The sequence below is a fragment of the Typopeltis vanoorti genome, chromosome 11, assembly GCF_054136105.1.
Source record: "Typopeltis vanoorti isolate ZY-2024b chromosome 11, IOZ_Tvanoo_1.0, whole genome shotgun sequence".
NCBI classification, from domain to species: domain Eukaryota; kingdom Metazoa; phylum Arthropoda; class Arachnida; order Uropygi; family Thelyphonidae; genus Typopeltis; species Typopeltis vanoorti.
In genome coordinates this window covers 25,755,945-25,776,549 of record NC_143559.1, presented here as the reverse complement: position 1 = coordinate 25,776,549, position 20,605 = coordinate 25,755,945, and the positions used below count along the sequence as shown (strand labels likewise).

Here is a 20,605-nt window from a genome sequence, read left to right as displayed (position 1 = left end):
TGTTTTGTCTTGTGAAGGATACCATGTGGCCTATTTCAATCCTTACTGTCATTCTCATCCACATTACCTTCCATTACTTCTTTCTTACTCTCATTCATATTTTGCATACACTTCTTCCAAATTATTTACAACCCTTTCACTTTATTTTATATTACGTTGTTAATATTGGTTACTTCGTTCTTGCGTTTCCCATGCAACTCGCATTTCTTTGACTCTCACACATGAAACATTTCCAACTCTCTCTTTCTCTCCATTCTCACAAAATCGATCATTCACTCTTGGCAATGAATACATTGAACACACACACTGGCGCTATGGTTTCATGGCACCAATGGTGCCATGAAAAACACTATCTGAACGTTATCACATATTAAAATTCACACCCACTCACTCAACTTTACAGTAGTAAGTTAAATACTATCAAAGATAATTTCTAAAATGATTAATATTCTCTAAAATAAAATACATCTGTAAGCCATGGGGTGGGGGTGCTGCATGTGATTTGTATATTACACAATTTGTATATTACACATTACAACTATCACTTTCTTAGCTTCCAAGAAATTTTTTTTTTTTCTTTTTTCCAAAGCACTACTCAAATACACAACTGTCAAGTATACAAATTACAAATCTGCCCAACCATTAAATATTTTTCTCACATTTGGGATAATTCTCCAAAGAACTCCCTAAAAAATTCTTGATCCAGTACAGAAGACTGCTAATGAAATCCATTAATAATCTTTCATACAGATGTTCATTTTTTGTTGTGTGCATTTCTGTTGATATTTTCATGGTCACTGTTCACCAGAATCAGCATTCACAATTCTCCAACTGTATTTTAAACTTGTTAATATATTTACAAAACTTTTACAAACTTTTCTCGTCATTGATTCTCTCTACTTCTGTTTTTTGTAAACATCTTCTTTCTTATCTGTTTTCTAAGCACCATTAGAAAGTCTTCAAATATAGTGTTAGCAATTTTCTTTCTTCTAATCTTTTTGTCCATCCACAGTACTAGTTTACGCAGGTTGAACAACCTCTTATTATGCAAGATTACCATAAAAAATAATAATAAAATAAAAATAATGGATGCCACTTTCAGCAATTATCTCTAATGTAATGTTACTTTCTGTTACTACTTTCTCCTATAGGTTGTGTTTCTTTTTGAATGCATGGTATAATTGATATACAGCAGCACTCCAGGGATTGTCTTTTCGTTATAGTAGTGCATACTGACACAAACTTGTGCTAAAGTAAGCAAGCTTCCAATAAGAATAGTTACTGAATGCTTAAATCTTTGGTTTCATAAGAATAAAGTGATCTGCTGTTTGCTTTAGCATGATATAAAATTACGATCTTGTATCCATTTTCTGTTAAATAATTTACTGTATTTTTTAAAAAAGATAAGATAAGCATTTTAATTTATTATTATATCTGATTATATTTTGAGTCTTTCAGTTGACTTTTCTGTTCACTAGCTCAGCAGTCTGCTTGGTGTTCTTATATTTTTATTGTTTCCTGATATTACCTTTATTGTTTGTATGTGCAGAAATGATGGTGATGGAGTGCTTGTCATTGCATTTGTTGTGTTACTTAGTTCTTGCGTTTTCCATGCAACTCACATTTCTTTGACTCTCACACATGAAACATTTCCAACTCTCTTTCTCTCCACTCTCACAAAATCGATCATTCACTCTTGGCAATGAATACATTAAACACACACACTGGCACTATGGTTTCATAGTACCAATGGTTAGGAGGAAAGAATCACAAGAGAAGACACTGGAACATAGTGAAATTCAGGAGTATAAGAAATTGTATGTATAAGAGTAATAAGCGGCCCAAAATTTAAGTGAGGATGAGCAGTTACACAGTGTAATACTTGAACTGAGCCTAAGGATAAATGGAAGTGCAAGAGTATACACTAGCAAGAGAATTTAAAAGAGTAAAAGCAAAGTGAAAGAGGTGAAAAGAGTACTGCATAAAAAGGGAAGTGTGGCATGGCATATTGTGACAGAAGAAATTTGAAGACTTGAGTGCTTCCTAATACTCAACATGAGCTTGGGGAGCATGGTAACGTGCTCGATAAGGGGCAAGAGAAGGAAACAAAAGGCAGGAAAATACATGAAGAGAAAAAAAAAAAAGGAATGAATGTATAGAAAAAGGTTCACAGGGGAAAACAGAATTTGGTAATGTACAGTGATTCCATGATTAGAGATATGCTGGATGAGAGAGCATAATGAAAGCAAGTTTTATAGTGATATATGTAAGTATTTGATGGCTGAGACGTACAAGTAGAAAAGTTGATTGTGTAGATTTTAGAATGAATTGAAAGGTAAAAATAAATAAATATATATATATATATATAGAGAGAGAGAGAGAGAGAGGGAGAGAGAGAGAGAAAGAGAGAGAGCTGGGAACTTGAAAGAATTGTTGTACAAGGCTGAAGATAATAAAAGAACTAAGATTATGAGTTGTTGCTATAGTACAATATGAATTAGCTTGAGTGGCGGGGGAGATGTAATTGTAAATGGCTCAATCCAGTTGTGTAGAAGGAAGTATGGCTATTTTACGTTATAACAAACAGTGATTGTGTGCTAGGGATGACCATATAGACTTAGAAACCAGATTACAGCATTGCAATGAATGAAAGAATTTGAAGGAAGAGGGCTCATTAGTGTATGGGAGAAACTTAAAAAAAATTGTTGACAGCAATGGCAGATTGTATCTCTCATGTGAAGAAGATAAAGCAATTTAGAGTCAGATGGATGAATGACAAGAGAAATAAGAGGAGAATTGCAGGAGAAAAAGAGATTATGGAAGACATAAAGAGAGAGGTGGAGCACAGTTGCATGAAGAATATAGGGCTCAGACTAGAAAGTGGCTAGCATTGTAAGGAGAGAAAAAAAATTAGAATATGAGGAGACTGATGCTGCAATCCAAGGAGAATGCCAAGGAGTTTTTTCGCTATGTGGCAAGTAGTAGCAAAAATGATAGTGGGTGGAGATGGGAATCGGGTGACCAAAGCTGATGACATAGTTACTATTTAATGATCACTTTATTAGCGTGTTTCATCCTGGTACAGCAGGCTATATTCCTAGAAGGATAATGAGTGATGGAGTGTTAGAAATGAAGGAAGAGATATATCATGATATTCTGAATATTGAGTATGCTAATTGTTAATAAGGCAGTGGGCATAGATAGAATTATATATATAGATAGAATATGCAAAATTATACCCGAGTTACGCGAATTCGACTTACACGCTTTTTGTTGGTCCCACCTACTGCGTAACTTTGGGGTATGACTGTATTTGATTTTATCATGGTTGATTTGCAATCCTAGTTTTTTTTTCAGCAGAAATTTTGAGTTGTCTTAATGTTATTCTGTCTTTAGCATTTTCTCTGACTAGACCGATATCATCTACATATTCTAATATTACCATTCTACTTGTGTCATCTTTTACAGTTTCTCTGATATATTTTTCTAAAGCTAAATAAAATAGGAGGGGAAAGGGTATCTCTTTGCTTCAATCCTGTTTTAATAGCAAAAGGTTCAGTCCAATTCCATCAACAATACCATACTTTGACTGTTGGTGCCAATTTTGATTAAATTTATTGTCTTGTGAGATCATCATCCTTTATTTATAATTTTACAATTATAAATAGGGAAACCAATCAAAGCAAAGTCTGTGTACACTAAGATAGGACTTGGAGGTTGTTATGATGTGAAGGAAAACCAGGCTTCTCTGTCATATGCTAATTGATGGATCTCTGATGCAGAAAGTTGCAGGGAAACGGGGAGAATATTGCTGATGTATTTCCAATATGAAGTTCGTGTTCTGCCTCTTTTTCTTTTTCCATCTGAAGGACGTAGAGGACCAGAGCATCAAAAGGGTACAGAGGGTGGATGACTAAGTTGGTGGCCAAGCCATTTTATTTGGTTTCTTTGAACAGTGCTGACTAGAGGATCTTGCTGGGTTTCATCTAATATAGTAGAGTTGGGAATGTGGTCTTCCCAGGAGTAATCTAGGATATTTCTTAGACAAGTAGTTCCAAAGCTATTTATAATATTGGTCGCTGCTTTTGTTGAGATGTTCCAGGTCTGGGAGCCATACAGAAAGATAGACTGGCTGGTGCACTTGTAAAGGCAAATCTTCGTCTCCTTTGAGATGGGGCTCGACTTCTGTGGAACTGCAGTGCTTTCTGTTTTCTTCTTTTAATGTCTGTTAAGGAATCTGAGATGTGTGATCCAAGGTATACAAAGTTCTCTACTTCTTCAAGGTGATCATTTTGATTTATATAGATGTGCCCATCTATCTGATGTTTTAATATCTGTTTTTTGGGAGTTTATTTTTAGTCCAAATTTTTCTGCATTTCTCCTAAGGCTGTTGAAGTGGCTTTGGGCATCTGTAATGGGAGATATTCCAAGTTAATTTAACACTACCCAAGCGCCTTCTTTAAGAATACTATCATAAGCTTTTCTACAAGATATAAATAAAATGTTGACATTCAGATTATATTCCCATTTTTTTCTCTAATATTTGTCTTAGTTAAACATCTGGTCACCTATATCTTTGGAATCCTGCTTGATATTCACCTATATTTTCTTCAGTATATGATTCTTTTTAGTATAATATTAGATAAAATTTTGTAGCTTGCTGCCACAGAAATGATATCCCACTGTAATTTTCATGTTCATTTTTGTTTTCCTTTTTTATATATTGGTATGATTAGTGATTCTTTCCATTCTGAGGGTCTCTTTACTTTTCCATATTAAAATTACCAGATGATATATTTCTGTAGTTAATTCCCTGCCACCATATTTAATGAGATCAGCTCCTATTCCATGTACCTGGTGCTTTGTTGTTTTTGAGTTGCTTTATACTTTTTTTCTACTTCAGCTAGTTAAGGCTTAAATATTTCTGGGTGACAAGTATAATAAGTTTTCTATACAAAAGTTTCCACAGGTTCATTGCAGTTTAGAAATTGAAGTATTATCTTCATCTGTTTGCTCTTTCATTATTGGTTATTGTTGTTTTCATGTGTGGATCTGCTTTTGGTTTCTAACTTCATAGAAGAATTTTCTTTGATTATTTAACACATGTTGTTTCTGGATTTCTTGTAAAATTTCTTGTTCATGTAAAAAAAAATTATTTTTTTGTTCTGATCATTTTATTGGTTTCCTTGCTACTCTCTTTCTGTCTTTGAGCAGCATGAATATCAGATGAGCTTTTAAACCAATTTTTTTCTTTTGTATTATATTTTCTTCCCTCTGCTGTTTTTTATATAGTTTGTTAACATTATATCTCAGCTGATTTCCATGTGTTGAAAAATAGTCACTGTTTATTTTGACACTAAGAACATCACCAATTAGAAAATGGTCATGATCATAGTTGGTTCCTCTGGAACTCCAATATTCTGGATGCAATTCCCATTTCTTTTATGATATGGTCTATTTGGTGAAATGTGTATCCACCTGGAGATTTCCATGTTTGCTTATGTATATTCTTCCTCATAAACATAGTGCTGCTTATTATTAAATTTCTAGCTGCATCCAAATTAATCTTTTTCCATCAATATTTGTTTCTTTATGAAGATTCGGCTTCCAATAATTTTTTTTTATATATATATATTTCTTCCTTTCTAATTTTTGCATAGAAATCCAGTAGGATTATTGTATTCTTTTGCGAAATTTTTTTGAGGATTATTTCCAGTTTTTCATAAAATGCATATTTTCTTTTATTTCTTCTTCCGCATCTTCTGTGGATGTGATTTTAATAAAAGTTATCCTGAGCCATTTTGCTTGTAATCTTAGCTTGCTTATCCTTTATTAAAGGATGATCATATTTTTTTCCTTATAATGAAACCTGTTCCAAGTTCATCTTTATCTGACTTGTTTCCAGCATAAAGTAGTAAACAAGATTGTCTTTCTTCAAATTACCTTCCCTTATCCATCTCATCTCTTGTATTTGCCACTATATCCATTTTATATCTGTTCAGAATACATTATTTCAAGGTTTGGGTTAATATCCATTTAAGTCTGCCCAGTGAAAATTATTTGGTACTTGTTTTGCAACCAGTAGATTTTTTTATGAGATCGGGTTGTTGGTCCCATGCTTAACCCCAATCTGGAGGGCCAGGGTGACTCTCTTCATCTGACTCCTCCCTTTTGAACTGTATGGTTTGTGAGGCCCTGCTGGTAGTAGTACTGTTAGTATAACCCACAGGATCACTGAGATATGCAAGTTCCTCCTCCACACATATCACCATATCAAATAATATACTATACTATGATAATAATAAAAGTTCACTGATTGTTGTCAAACATCAGCAGTCTCAGATATTCTCAGTTTTTTTTTGTTGTTCAAGTTGTAAAATATTTTAAAATCATTTCATTATTGCGCCATAGATTTATCTTCAGAATATGTTAAAAGCTGAAGTGGCCTTGAAAAGTTCTGTATTTGGTCTAGAGCAGTTTCTGGACTATATAAAAAAAAAAAAAAAAAATATATATATATATATATATAAATATAAAATTAATGACTATAGATTTACAAAATCCTTCAATGAGTAAGACCCGCATAAAAAAAAATACTCTGACAAGCCCTAAGTCTTCACCACATAATGACAGAGATAGTAAGCAGCAGATTATTTTAAAATAACAAAATATTTATAAATAGATATTTTAAATATTACTTTGACAACTTTTGACCTCTTTCTAAAGGATTTAAAGGATTATATGAGACAGGCTGGTGAGGTAACATATGCAGATGCCCATAAAGAGTGTGAAAATGAAGGGTAAGTTGTGTTTTCAAAATTTTGGATGTAATTGATTTAAAAGCTCTATTTTTTCTTGTCATGATTTAATTAAACTAGTCAGTTTAACATGTCATAAATATAACTATGATGCCCTGTCTTTATTAATAGCAGATATATTAGTAATGATCAGCGGTTGTTATAATAGAGATCAAAGATTCTAATAATATTTCAGAATTCGAATATATCAACATAAAAACATTTTAATTAACAACAATTTTCCGTTCTGTTTTGGCTTTGGAATCCTTTTTCTGATTCATATTTTTCCTTTGTTTTACACCAGATGAAGTATTAACCTTGAATAATGGATCCTGTATTCAAACCATCATCATTCTAGAAAAGTTTTAGTCAGTGCACTTATAGGACCATTATCTACTTGGTGTGGCATGATGAGTAAATTAGGTTGATTTTTTCTATGAATTTTGGAAGAACATTCATAAATGTTTTGTGCTGATTGATTTTTCTTATGCTCTGAAGTGTACTTATAGTTTCATTACAGCAGTGTAAAATATGAGTTCTCTACTAGTACATACACCATAACTACTAAATTTATATTTAAGGTGTAGTAGTACCTTCCAAAATGTTGGGTGTAAGCTTTGCTGCTAAAAGCAGCAAACTAAACCATTTTGTGATATTTTTTTTGTTAGTTTATGTTGTACATACTTGTTCTAGGGGATTTTCTGTATACTTAATAAAATCTTGAAATTTGGTATTACACTTCTTTGCGTGATATGCCCTGTAGAAAAAAAATAAAAAAAGACGAATGTTCTCCTATCAGATTAACTGAAGGAAAAGGTGTATATGAACAAGCCCCAGACAATCTAACAGCAGAAGGAGAACATTTGCACAGAAATTAGGGTGCTGCAGTGAGAAGCATTAACAACTGTTGTGGAACATGCCGTAGAAAGGGCCGTCTTTGTGAAGCCAAAAACAGAAGGGATTTAAGTGATGGTTTTTCATGACTAATAAAAAAAAAACCTCCAGGTTTTGTTTTTCATTATAACAAAAAAAATTAATTAATAAATAAAGTTATTAAATGTTTAAACCCCTTTGTCACTTATGGGCCACTCTCAAACTCTTCATTCAGCTAGATACCGTCATCCATTCTCCCAAGGATCAACTTCATCCTCTCACACATCCTGGAGTATATTAAGTATTAATTTAGTTTGCTACTTTTAGCATCTAAGCTTACATCCAACATTTTGGAAGGTACTACTACACCTTAAATACTAAATTTAGTAGTTATGGTGTACTAGTAGAGAACTCAAATTTTACACTGCTGTAATGAAACTATAAGTACACTTATATTACTTTGAACACACTAGTAGATCTGTTAAAATTGCCTTTAAGAACACCAAAATTACATCTGCAATCGTCTGTATTTCAAGTTGGGACTGGCAGACCATTCTCTGGATATTCTTTCACACAGGATTAAATGCTAGAGAGTCCCTCAGAACCTGTGTTCACTTCTGTTTTAATAATCAGTATTAATTTGCCAAATATCTGGGAGACAGTCATTCTGAGACCAAATGTAGCCTGACTTCTCCAAATTAATAATGTTATCTGGTGCCTGGAGGGTACTTTGTTAGGACATTTTTTTTTTTTTAAATTACAATTTGAATCATTCCTAAAACTGTCTAGTTGAGTGCTATGTGCTTAAGGAAATTATTATTTGTGCTCTGATAATGCTGTTCCTAATAGCACTTCACAGTATAAACAATGCCATGAGAGAAAAAAATACATTTATTAAATTGCAAACATTTTGCTGGGTTTTCTACCCAGCATCTTTAGAGCACAATTATAACTGTGACAAGCATACAGCATCGAACTAAATAATTTTGGAAGCCATTCAAATTTTAACTTAAACAGAACTAATGTAAAATCATATATAGAAGGATTTTTATACAAAAATACCTTATATACCGACTTTACTGGAAAATGAAAATCCATACTAAATACTTGAGATTAATTAGCAAATTTTTTAATGTTAGTAATATGGAAATAAATTTTAGTGAATTGTTAAATAATGTAACTGCAAAAATTTTGTAAAGAACAAAGAAAATTAAGTATGAATTAAATTGTGACAAAAGAAAGTTCCAGACGGATTAATTTATGACCTAAGGCAATTACTATGGCAAAGGTCAAGTATGTACGGGGGTTTCCTGCATTAACACAACGACGGAAAAAGGTGGCGGGTGCAGATCCAGGAAATACCCAAGAGATTAAAAACGTAGCAGAACCCAAGGTCAAATGAGCAAGATAAAGGGGGGAGGATCAGCCAAAATAGGGAACGGCAATATGATGATGTAGGTTACGCAGTTACGGAAGTGAGTTATTACAACGGAGGTTAGAGTCACAGCAGAGTTTTGCTAATCGTCATTGGAGATGGTTTGTAGCCATCAACGGGATTTTTTGTAGATCTTAGCAGAGGTGAATTGTCTTCAGGCAGAAAGCCATGCAGAAGGAGAGGCAGTATCAATGTTTGTGGCAGAATAAGTTCGTCTTTGTTCTGTTCAGGATCCAGGTTCGGGAAAGTTGTGCTGATTCAAGGTCGGAGTCCTACATTCAAGCCAATAGATGCCAGAAGAAAGAGATAACTGAGTTTTTTGAGTTTTTTTCTGAAGAAAGTTATTACCGGATTTTCATGACACTAAGTTTTCTGACGTTCGCAAAAAAATAAAAACTCATCATCAGATTCCTGACATGTACCCTCAAGAGGTGTACAGGATATGATAGTACTACATGAAAAATTTACATAATTACTAACTTCCTATCTATTTTCCTCCAAATCAGTCTATTACTTGTGGAGACTCCAATATTATCATTATCAGATCTTATATTTCTATCGTCTAAGGCACATTGTACCGCATCAATCCACCTATATCTTGGTCTTCCTATGGGTCGTTTTTCTGCCAACCTGGCAGAGAACACTTGTTTTGCTAATCTTTCCTCCCCCATTCTATTTAAGTGACCATACCACCTGAGATTAGCTCTGCTAACGCATTCCTGGATGCTGACAATGTCAAGTTCTTTCCTAATATCCTCGTTTTTAATATGATATTGCCATTGATGCCATCTGTTCACACCACTAATCTTTCTCAGGACTCTCATATCTCTGGTCTCTAGTCTTTGGTTAAGTGTTTTACTTCTTACCAGATCCATAAGTTAAAACTGGTTTGAACACTGTCTTGTATACAGCTAGTTTAGTGTTCCGACTAATTTCTCACTTATTCCATATAAATTTATTCAGTTGACTTCCTACCATACCAGCTTTGTTGATTCTGTTGTCTATTTCCATATTTAATTTACCATCTTCACTAAAAATCGTGATTAAGTAGCTGAAATGTTTTACCTGTTCCACAGGTTACGTGTTCAAAACACAGTTGACATTTTCAACAAGTTTTGTCTTTTAATTGTTGAAAAAATCAATTGTCTTTGTCTTTTTAATGCTGACCTTCATACCATATCTATTACAACAGTTATTCAATTTAGTCAGGGAATCTTGCAAACTTGTAGCAGATTTATTTAGAAGTATAACATCATCCGCATAAAGCAGAGCTGACATTAACATCTCCAATTTTGATATCAGGTTTAATACCACTTTCCTTCATAATGTGATCCATATAGATAATGAATAACAGAGGGGATAATGTACATCCTTGTCTCACACCAGATTTAACATTAAACATCTTCCTGTACATCCTTCAATTCTAACTTCCGACTTACAACTCAAATACAGACTAAGTATTGTTTGATATAATGCCCCATTGACACCATATAACTGTAGCGAATTGAATAGCTTCTCTCTTGGCACCTTGTCATATGCCTTTTCCAGATCGACAAAACTTAAATACAGATCTTTCTTATTCCCATGCTTTCTTGACTATTTATCGTAAAGTGAAGATCTGATCCTGACAGCCTCTATTTGGCCTGAATCCAGCGTGTTCTTCACCAATCTTTTCTTCCACAATTCTTCTCAACAGTTTCTCAAGTATACTTGCATAGATCTTGCCCGGAGCACTCGGTAGGGAAATACCTCTGTAATTCTCATATTCAGTTTTATTTCCCTTTTTATATATGGGCACTATTAGAGCTCTACTCCAATCATTGGGAATTCGTCCTTCTGTCCAGTCTTTCTGAACTATGCAGTGCAGCCACTGTAAGATTTTATACCACCATACTTCAGCATTTCTGGTCGAATATCATTCACTCCTGCTGCCTTTCCATATTTCAAGCCTTTGATGGCTTTTTCTACTTCAAGTATGGATATGTATTCCTGACTGTATGCCTGTTGAGTGTTTTTTACCACTGTGCTATCACTGCTTGTTTCATTTAGCAATTTTTCGAAGTAATTACTCCATACTTCAAGGATATCTTTTTCTCCTGTTTTCATGTCACCTTTATCATCTCTAACTCTGTTTACAGCACCCTTTCCACATTTCTAAGCTTCTTCAACAACCTCCAGAATATCTTATCACCTTCTTGATATTTATTTTCTATGTTCTTACATAAGTCCTCCCATGACTTTTGTTTAGCTAGTTTTACACAGTGTTTCGCTTTCTTACATTCGTCTCTATACTCTCTAAGAGCACAAGCTGACTTATTTGCCAGGAACATTTGATATGCTTTCTTCTTTTCCTTCACTTGCTCTTTAACTTCCTGTGTCCACCATGGAGTTCTGATTTTTCTATCCTTGCAGACAACCTCACCACATGCCTCTCTGGCTGAATCAATCAGGGTTTTCTTCAAAGCTTGCCACTGGATCTCCAAGGTTTGGTTCCTATTCTGAAACTCTTTCCTTTTTTTTTCGATAATCTTTGTATATGTTAGTCTACAGTTCACATCTGAGAGCTGCTCAACTTTTATTCACTTTAAAACTTTCTTACATGTTAATCTTTTCAATATGAAATTCAATTTTATCCTGCTCAAGAATAAATAGTGATTGCTTCCAATTTCAAATCCTCTGTACACTTTGGTGTCCTGCACCAGGAAGAAAACATCACTATAAACAATAACATAGTCAATGAGACTTTTCTTATTCCTTGCCTCTTCTCTCCATATGAATTTGTGCACATTTTTATGTTGAACACGGTGTTAGTAATAACCAGTCCATGTCCTGAGCAGAAATCCAACAGATATTTGCCATTATTATTAGCTTTGCTCTTTTCTCCAAATTTTCCCAAAACATTTTTGTATGTCTGACAATCACTTCCTATTCTGCTATTTAGATCTCCAACAAGGACCAACTTTTGCTTTTTCTAAAGCCTCAAAAAATTCCTCCACTTCTACATTAGTAGAACCTTCTGTGGGACCATAGGCACAAATAAGTCTCATTGTCCAGTTCCCCATTCTGATATTTGCCCACATCACTCTACTTGAGACTGCCTGCCAATCAAAAAGATTAGCCTCATATTTTGTGTTGAATACTATCGCTGAAATTTTTTTCCTTGATTGTGATTGCCTGAATAAAACATTTTTTATTTATTGCAAGGGTCAAAGCTGTATAACTGAGAGGAGACCTCCACATAGCCTTTAAAGGAATGCGCAGAACCGACCAGGGCTTCTGACCTCATGTCCAATCCTCACCTTCTCGTGGTGCACCCTGTTGGGTATCTACTTGGATACTGAACGGACGAGGATGGGCTGGCAATTTGGGATTTAGCCGACCAAATTGTATTTTTATTGGTTAAACCAAAATATAGAATGATGGTACAACATGACAAAATTTCATGCCGGCTGGGGCGTCGCCCGGTTATACAAGGCCCCCGTTGTTTTCGCCAGGGCGAACAGCGAAAAGTCAGCTACTGGAACAAATCTGAAAATAAACCCCAACTCAACATCACCAGAGTTAAAGATCGGTACTATCAACGTAAGAAGCCTGAATGGCAAAGAAATGGAGCTAGCTGAGGAATTAGATAAGTACCAGATCGACATAATAGGGTTGACTGAAACAAAAAAGACCAAACTGGTGAGATCTTTCGGAGCAATAAATACAAAATGTTATATTCAGGCAATGACAATCAAGGAAAGGAAGGAGTAGCCATAGTATTCAACACAAAATACGAGGCTAATCTTCTTGAATGGCAGTCAGTCTCAAGTAGAGTAATGTGGGCAAATACGAGAATGGGGAACTGGACAATGAGACTTATTTGTGCCTATGGTCCCACAGAAGGTTCTACTAAGGTAGAAGTGGAGGAATTTTTTGAGGCTTTAGAAAAAGCAACTGACACAATGAAAAATGAAAAGTTGGTCCTTCATGGGGATCTAAATAGCAGAGTAGGAAATGATTGTGAGACATACAAAAATATTTTGGGAAAATTTGGAGAAAAGAGCAAAGCTAATAATAATGGCAAATATCTATTGGATTTCTGCTCAGGACATGGACTGGTTATTACTAACACCATGTTCCAACATAAAAATGTGCACAAATTCACATGGAGAGAAGAGGCTAGGAATAAGAAAAGTCTCATTGACTATGTTATTGTTGATAGTGATGTTTTCTCCCTGGTGCAGAACACTAGAGTGTACAGAGGATTTGAAATTGGAAGTGATCACTATTTAGTCTTGAGCAGGATAAAATTGAATTTCATATTGAAAAGAATAACATGTAAGAAAGTTTTAAAGCGAATAAAAGTTGAGCAGCTCTCAGATGTGAACTGTAGACTAAAATACACAAAGATTATTGAAGAAAAAATGAAAGAGTTTGAGAACAGGAATCAAACCTTGGAGATTCAGTGGCAAACTCTGAAGAAAACATTGATTGATTCTGCCAGAGAGGCATGTGGTGAGGTTATCTGTAAGGATAAAAAAATCAGAACTCCCTGGTGGACACAGGAAGTTAAAGAGGCAGTGAAGGAAAAGAAGAAAGCATACCAAAAGTTTCTGTCAAATAAGTCAGCTTGTGCTCTTAGAGAATATAGAGATAAATGCAAGAATGCTAAACACTGTGTAAAACTAGCTAAACAAAAGTCATGGGAGGACTTTGGCAAGAATATAGAAAATAAATATCAAGAAGGTGGCAAAATATTCTGGAGGTTGTTGAAGAAGCTTAAGAAAGGAGGAAAGAGTGCTGTAAAAGGAATTAGAGATGATAAAGGTGACATGAAAACGGAAGAAAAAGATATCCTTGAAGTATGGAGTAATTACTTTGAAAGGCTGCTAAATGAAACAAGCAGTGATGACAGCACAGTGGTAAAAAACACTGACCAGGCATGCAGTCAGGAATACATATCCATACTAGAAGTGGAAACAGCCGTCAAAGGCTTGAAATGTGGAAAGGCAGCAGGAGTAGATGATATTCGACCAGAAATGCTGAAGTATGGTGGTATAAGAGTCTTGCAGTGGCTGCACTGCATAGTTCAGAAAGCCTGGACAGAGGGACGAATTCCCGATGATTGCAGTAGAGCTCTCATAGTATCCATATATAAAAAGGGAAATAAAACTGCATGTGAGAATTACAGAGGTATTTCCCCACTGAGTGTTCCTGGCAAGATCTATGCAAGTATACTTGAGAAACGATTGAGAAGAATTGTGGAAGAAAAGCTTGGTGAAGAACAAGCTGGATTCAGGCCAAATAGAGGCTGTCAGGATCAGATCTTCACTGTACGACAAATAGTCGAGAAAGCATGGGAATATAACAAAGATCTGTATTTAAGTTTTGTCGATCTGGAAAAGGCATATGACAAGGTGCCAAGAGAGAAGCCATTCAATACGCTTCAGTTATATGGTGTCAATGGGGCATTATATCAAGCAATACTTAGTCTTTATTTGAGTTGTAAGTCATCAGTTAGAATTGAAGGAAGTACAGGAAGATGGTTTAATGTTAAATCTGGTGTGAGACAAGGATGTACATTATCCCCTCTGTTATTCATTATCTATATGGATCACATTATGAAGGAAAGTGGTATTAAACCTGATATCAAAATTGGAGATGTTAATGTCAGCTCTTTGCTTTATGCGGATGATGTTATACTTCTAAATAAATCTGCTACAAGTCTGCAAGATTCTCTGACTAAATTGAATAGCTGTTGTAATAGATATGGTATGAAGGTCAGCAATAAAAAGACAAAGACAATGAAAATAGGCAGAATCATTGAAAATGTCAACTGTGTTGTGAATGGAGAACCTGTGGAACAAGTAAAACATTTCAGCTATTTAGGCACGATTTTTACTGAAGATGGTAAATTAAATATAGAAATAGACAACAGAATCAGCAAAACTGGTATGGTGGGAAGTCAATTGAATAAATTCATATGGAATAAGAGAAATCAGTCGGAACACTAAATTAGCTGTGTACAAGACAGTGTTCAAACCAGTTTTAACTTATGGATCTGAGAGCTGGGTCAGAAGTAAAACACTTGACCAAAGACTAGAGACCACGGATATGAGAGTCCTGAGAAAGATTATAAGCATGAACAGATGGCATCAATGGCAATATCATATTAAAAACGAGGATATTAGGATAGAACTTGACATTGTCAGCATCCAGGAATGTGTTAGCAGAGCTAATCTCAGGTGGTATGGTCACTTAAACAGAATGGGCGAGGAAAGATTAGCAAAACAAGTGTTCTCTGCCAGGTTGGCAGCAAAACAACCCAGAGGAAGACCAAGATATAGGTGGATTGATACGGTACAAAATGCTTTAGACGATAGAAATATAAGATCTGATAATGTTGGAGTCTTGACAGGTAACAGACTGATTTGGAGGAAAATTGTAGATAGGAAATTAAAAATGATGTAATTTTTTTCATGTAGTACTATCATATCCTGTACACCCCTTGAGGGTACATGGCAGGAATTTGATGATGATGATGATGATGCTCAGAAAGATCTCACCAGTTTTTGTCTTTTTTGTTTCAGTCACCCCTATTATGGTCGATCTGGTACTTATCTAATTCCTCAGCTAGCTCCATTTCTTTGCCATTCAGGCTTCTTATGTTGATAGTACCAATCTTTAACTCTGGTGATGTTGAGTTGGTGTGAGTTTTCAGATTTGTTCCAGTAGCTGACTTTTCGTTGTTTGCCCTGGTTCCCTGGCAAAAACAACGGGGGCCATGTTTAACCGGGCGACACCCCAGCCAGCATGAAATTTTGTCATGTTGTACCATTATTTTTTATTTTGGTTTTACCAATAAGAATACAATTTGGTCGGCTAAATCCCAAATTGCCAGCCCATCCTCGTTCGTTCAGTATCCAGGTAGATACCCAACAGGGTGCACCACGAGAAGGTGAGGATTGGGCATTAGGTCAGAAGCCCTGGTTGGTTCTCTACATTCCTTTAAAGGCTATGTGGAGGTCTCCTCTCAGTTATACAGCTTTGACCCTTAAGCACCCCCTAAAAAATAAGAAGTAACCTCATCAATCCCTGAAAAAGGTACCCGTGTACATCACCAAGATCGGAAAGTAACAGAGGAAGGTGATTTCAAGAATCTATTAGAGTGTACTAGATGACTCTTTCAAAGTAAGGTTTAATGTATTGTTTTTACTAGAGACAGAATTTGTGACAGATTTGTCTAAAGTTTTTTTTTCATGTTAATAGTACTTGAGGACTGTAGGAATTAAGCTAGTCATTGAACTATCTTGTTCAGTTGTGTGAGAGAAAAATTAGCATCAGTTTAAGGTTAAATATTATGTAATTAATAGTGTTTTCTTTTAGCTAAGCCTGCTTTTGTTTAGCATGTGTAAAATTTGCTCTGTGTGTGTGTGACTAAGTGATAGCTATAGTAATACCTTAGACATGTCGTTTTTAAGAGAATTGTTTACTTAAGAGGATTAATTGTATTTCCAAACAAGAGTTGCTGTTGAAGTACAGAACCTGAATTAACTTGTGATTTTAGTATTAACCCTTTTGTACATGCATTAAGTATCAATAAATTGATTTCTTTGTCAAATAATTTGCCTGATTCCTGCATACCAATGCACTGCTCATAAAAATCGAATCTGTGTGTCCTAGAGTATTGAGTTGCCACGACTGTAGAATAGAAATTGTGCGTTGCTAGATTTAGTAATAAGTAAGAGAGGAAGATTCCACGTTTTGCTGAGTATTTTTATTTGGAAGGATATTCAACTCCTATCTATGAATTTTGATGGCGCAGTCGAAAAACAAATAAATTTTCAGAATTCAATTTAGAAAAACGCCAGTAATTCAAACAAAGAGATTAGCTCCAGCTAGAGGCAATTTCTTAGCTCTGAAGGTTTTGTACACATGAGAAATTTTATTTGCGGCCTTGAGACGAAGGTGGGAATTGAATTGAATGAGAAGATTTGAAATTAAGAGACTAAATCAAGCAACGTATTAAGAACTCAGAATTACGACTGTTAAAGTTAAGATAAGTGAAATAAAAATAAGGAATGAAACAATTGTAATAGAAATTTACAATGGTGCAGACAACAAAGATATAATAAAAGATTTAATATAAACAACATAATTTTTACAGTAATGTCCTTACATGGCACCCTCTGTGGACCAGATAACCATAAAGTTAATTTGGATAAGTCAGGCTATCAGGTCTCAAAATTACAATCTCCCAGATCTTTGGCACAGTAATGCAACCATGCTTGTTGAGTTGGGAGAGAGTGCTTCATAACTGATGCCGATTCTAAAAATAGTCTTTTAGACCTATAATGTCTTCTATGTAATATTGATATTTTCTCCCATTTTTTTGAGGAAATGATTGTGGATGTTATTTTTGTGTTATTCAAGATGGATGTTAACTGATCTACCAATCTGTCAAAAGTTGGCTAAACTTGCAGGCACAAGGAACTTTATTACACTCCAGGATGTGAAAGAGGATGAAGTCAATTTCTAGGAGGACAACTGAAGTTATCTAGCCGAATAAAAGGTTTGAAAATGGCATCATATTTACAGAGGACTTTGGCTATTTTTTCTGTTGTATCCTTAATATATGGGATGGGAATGGTTTGGCTGTGATCTTTGTGTTGGTTGTAGGGGGAGGAGAGGAGATGCATGCTGTATTTTATCTATTTTATATGGGCTGTAGCCATACCCAAATAGCTTGACTTCTCCAAATTAATATTATGGTTATCTGGCCCATGTAGGACACAATGTAAGGACATCAGTTCTCTTTCAGTTATAATTTGAATTGCTTTCCACAATTATTCAGTTCAGTGCTGTGTAACAAGCACACAGCACTGAACTAAATAATTATGCTGTGGATGCTGGGTAGAAAACCAACAAAATATTAATCGGTTTAATCTATTTTTTCCTCTCTTGGTGTTGTTTATATTGTAAAATGCTATTATGAATAATCAACACTACCTAAGCTTTTCTTTCCAGATGTATTCTGAAAATATTACCAAGTTCAAGAAATTCTGTTTTTTTTCTATTGGTATTCTTTATGCTGTGATGTACTGTTATGAAGAACTGTGGTAGGAAAAATCCATGGGAATGTAACCAGGTGTGCATATCAGCCATTCAAGTAGAAAAAGCTATCTGCAACCTGAAGGGGAGAGACTGGAATATATCATATTTGTGCCAGAAATGCTCAAAAATGGAGGTATAAAAGTTTCAGTGACAATGCTGTATAATTTAAAAGGCCTGGTGTCAGAGAGTCTAATTCCAGATGTTCTTATAGAACCTGTCTATAAAAAGGGAAATAAAACTAAATGTGAGGATTACAGAGGAATATCTCTACTAAGTTTCAGGTAAGATTTATGCTAGCATACTTGAGAATAAATTAAAGCAAACAACTTTGCTTTAATTTAATTCTCCAAGTATAAGCAAACAACTTTGTTTGCTTACACTTGGATAAAGGATTAAACCAAGAATATAATTTCCTGGCATCTTTAATTTATAGTACAACCAAGTGGAAAAACTTCCAACATACTTGAGAAGAGGCTAAGAAAAACTGTGGAAGAGAAATCATGGGAATATAACAAGGATTTGTACTTTAGTTTTGTGAAAAGCATAGGACAAAGTGCCAAGAGAAAATATTTTCAAAACACTACAGTTATATGGGATAAATGGAACATTATAAAAAGTAGTATGTAACATATATTTAAACTAAAAGCCAGTAGTTAGAAATTGAAAGAAGATGGTTTCGATGTAAAATCAGGTGTAAGACAAGATGCATTTCAGATAGCTGTGCTACCTGAAATGTATTATGAAAATGGCATTTAACATGATATTAGAATATCACAATATTAGAAATAAGTTTGATATCAAAGAAATCAAACTTATTATTATTGTGTGACACCTCCAGGGAGTCCAAGGACTCATCAAAGGAGGGCACCTACTCTACGACTCTTGTCTCCACCACTCAATCCGCCAACTGCAACTACACCAATGCCATCTACTGCTCATCATTAGTATTTCCACAGACAATTGCAAACATCCATGCTCACAGTGGGATTCGAACCCGAAGCCTTTAGGCTGGATTATGCACACCATTTTGCATCTTCTAATCTACTGTTTTGCCTGTTTTATTTGACTCATATAAACACCAAATTATTCGTGATACACTGAAGAGCCAAAACATTATGACCACCTACTTAATATGTTGTTGATCCTCCACATGCCACTAAAACAGCTCTTATCTGACAAGATGCCACAAGATTTCTAAAGATTTCTTGTGGTATCTGGTACCAACAGGTAACCAGCAAATCCTTTAACTCTTGTTTTTGATGCTCGTTTTCCAGTTTTGATGCTCGCATGCCCATGAAGCACTTTTGACAGTCAATTGAGGTTAGCATGGGTACTTGGATTGGCATTTGGCTATGCAGCCTCATTTTCAGCCGGGTTTGATGTACTGTGTGTTGTAACACATTACACCCATCACCAGCATTGAGTGAATTGCTCCACAGTAATCCTTCTGTTGGCTCATACCATCTGGGATAGCATTGATGAGCCATAGTCAGCCCATGAATTGCCAGCAGTTCGTGGTTTTTCCCTCCTCAGACAGCTTTTTTGGAGGTACTCGCCACGGCTGACAACGAACACCCTACAAGCTCGCTGTCTCGAAAATGCTCTGACCAAGTCGTCTGGCCATCACAATTTGGCCTTTGTTAAACTCACTTAAGTTCGTTGCCTTTCCCATCTGAAGAACAAGAATAATATTTAACAGAGCACAATGTCAAATGTTATTTATACCATACCATTTTGTGACCTGCCCAAGCAGTGTCATTTTCCTGTAGTTGCTTTGATTTGCATGAAGATGTGCTGATCATAATGTTTTTGCTCTTCAGTGTATATATACACATCTAGTTTGTCTACTGCTTCAAGTTTAAGCTAATGTCAAGACTTCACATTTAAGTGTGATCAGTCTCCTAGGAAACATGCCTTCTTTATACAGCCCAATGTAGATAGAGGCATGTGAATGAGACAGTAAATTGTGCTGTACAGGTTCTTGTGAGACAAAGGAACTGACATTTTTAAATGACTGGAATATATTTTATAATTTTGAACTGACCAATATGTATATCATATCTTGCAGCATTCCAATATTTTCTGATGTTTTTATGGAATAGAAAGTATGGGAGGAGGGATTGAGAATGATAACAAAAGAGATTCTCAGATTATTTAGTAATGGATTTAGTGAGTGTGTGCATGGAATGAAAAGTACAGAAATGCATATATAGAGATTGCTGAGCGATGTGCAAAAGAATGTGAGAGAAGAACAGGGACAGAAACAAGTAGCAGCATAAGGAATGTGAAGATTAAAAGGATGAAAAAAGATATTGCGCTGTGTGGGAATTCTATAATTATGGGTGTGAAAGATGGTAGAGTCATTAACTTGGGTCAAAGATTAAAGATATAACTGAGACTGTGA

At 35.1% G+C, this 20,605-nt stretch overlaps 1 protein-coding gene across 7 annotated transcripts in view; it reads left to right on the top strand.

The window, feature by feature from the left end:
* Nucleotides 1-20,605, top strand: part of LOC150101392 (serine-arginine protein 55-like) — a 247,624-nt gene that overhangs the window by 194,982 nt on the left and 32,037 nt on the right. For all 7 annotated transcript variants that reach the window (XM_090400002.1, XM_090399999.1, XM_090400001.1 and 4 more), the window contains exon 6: nucleotides 6,727-6,800. In XM_090400002.1, the coding sequence (XP_090256128.1) occupies nucleotides 6,727-6,800 (74 nt within the window). The remainder of the gene's footprint in view (nucleotides 1-6,726; nucleotides 6,801-20,605) is intronic.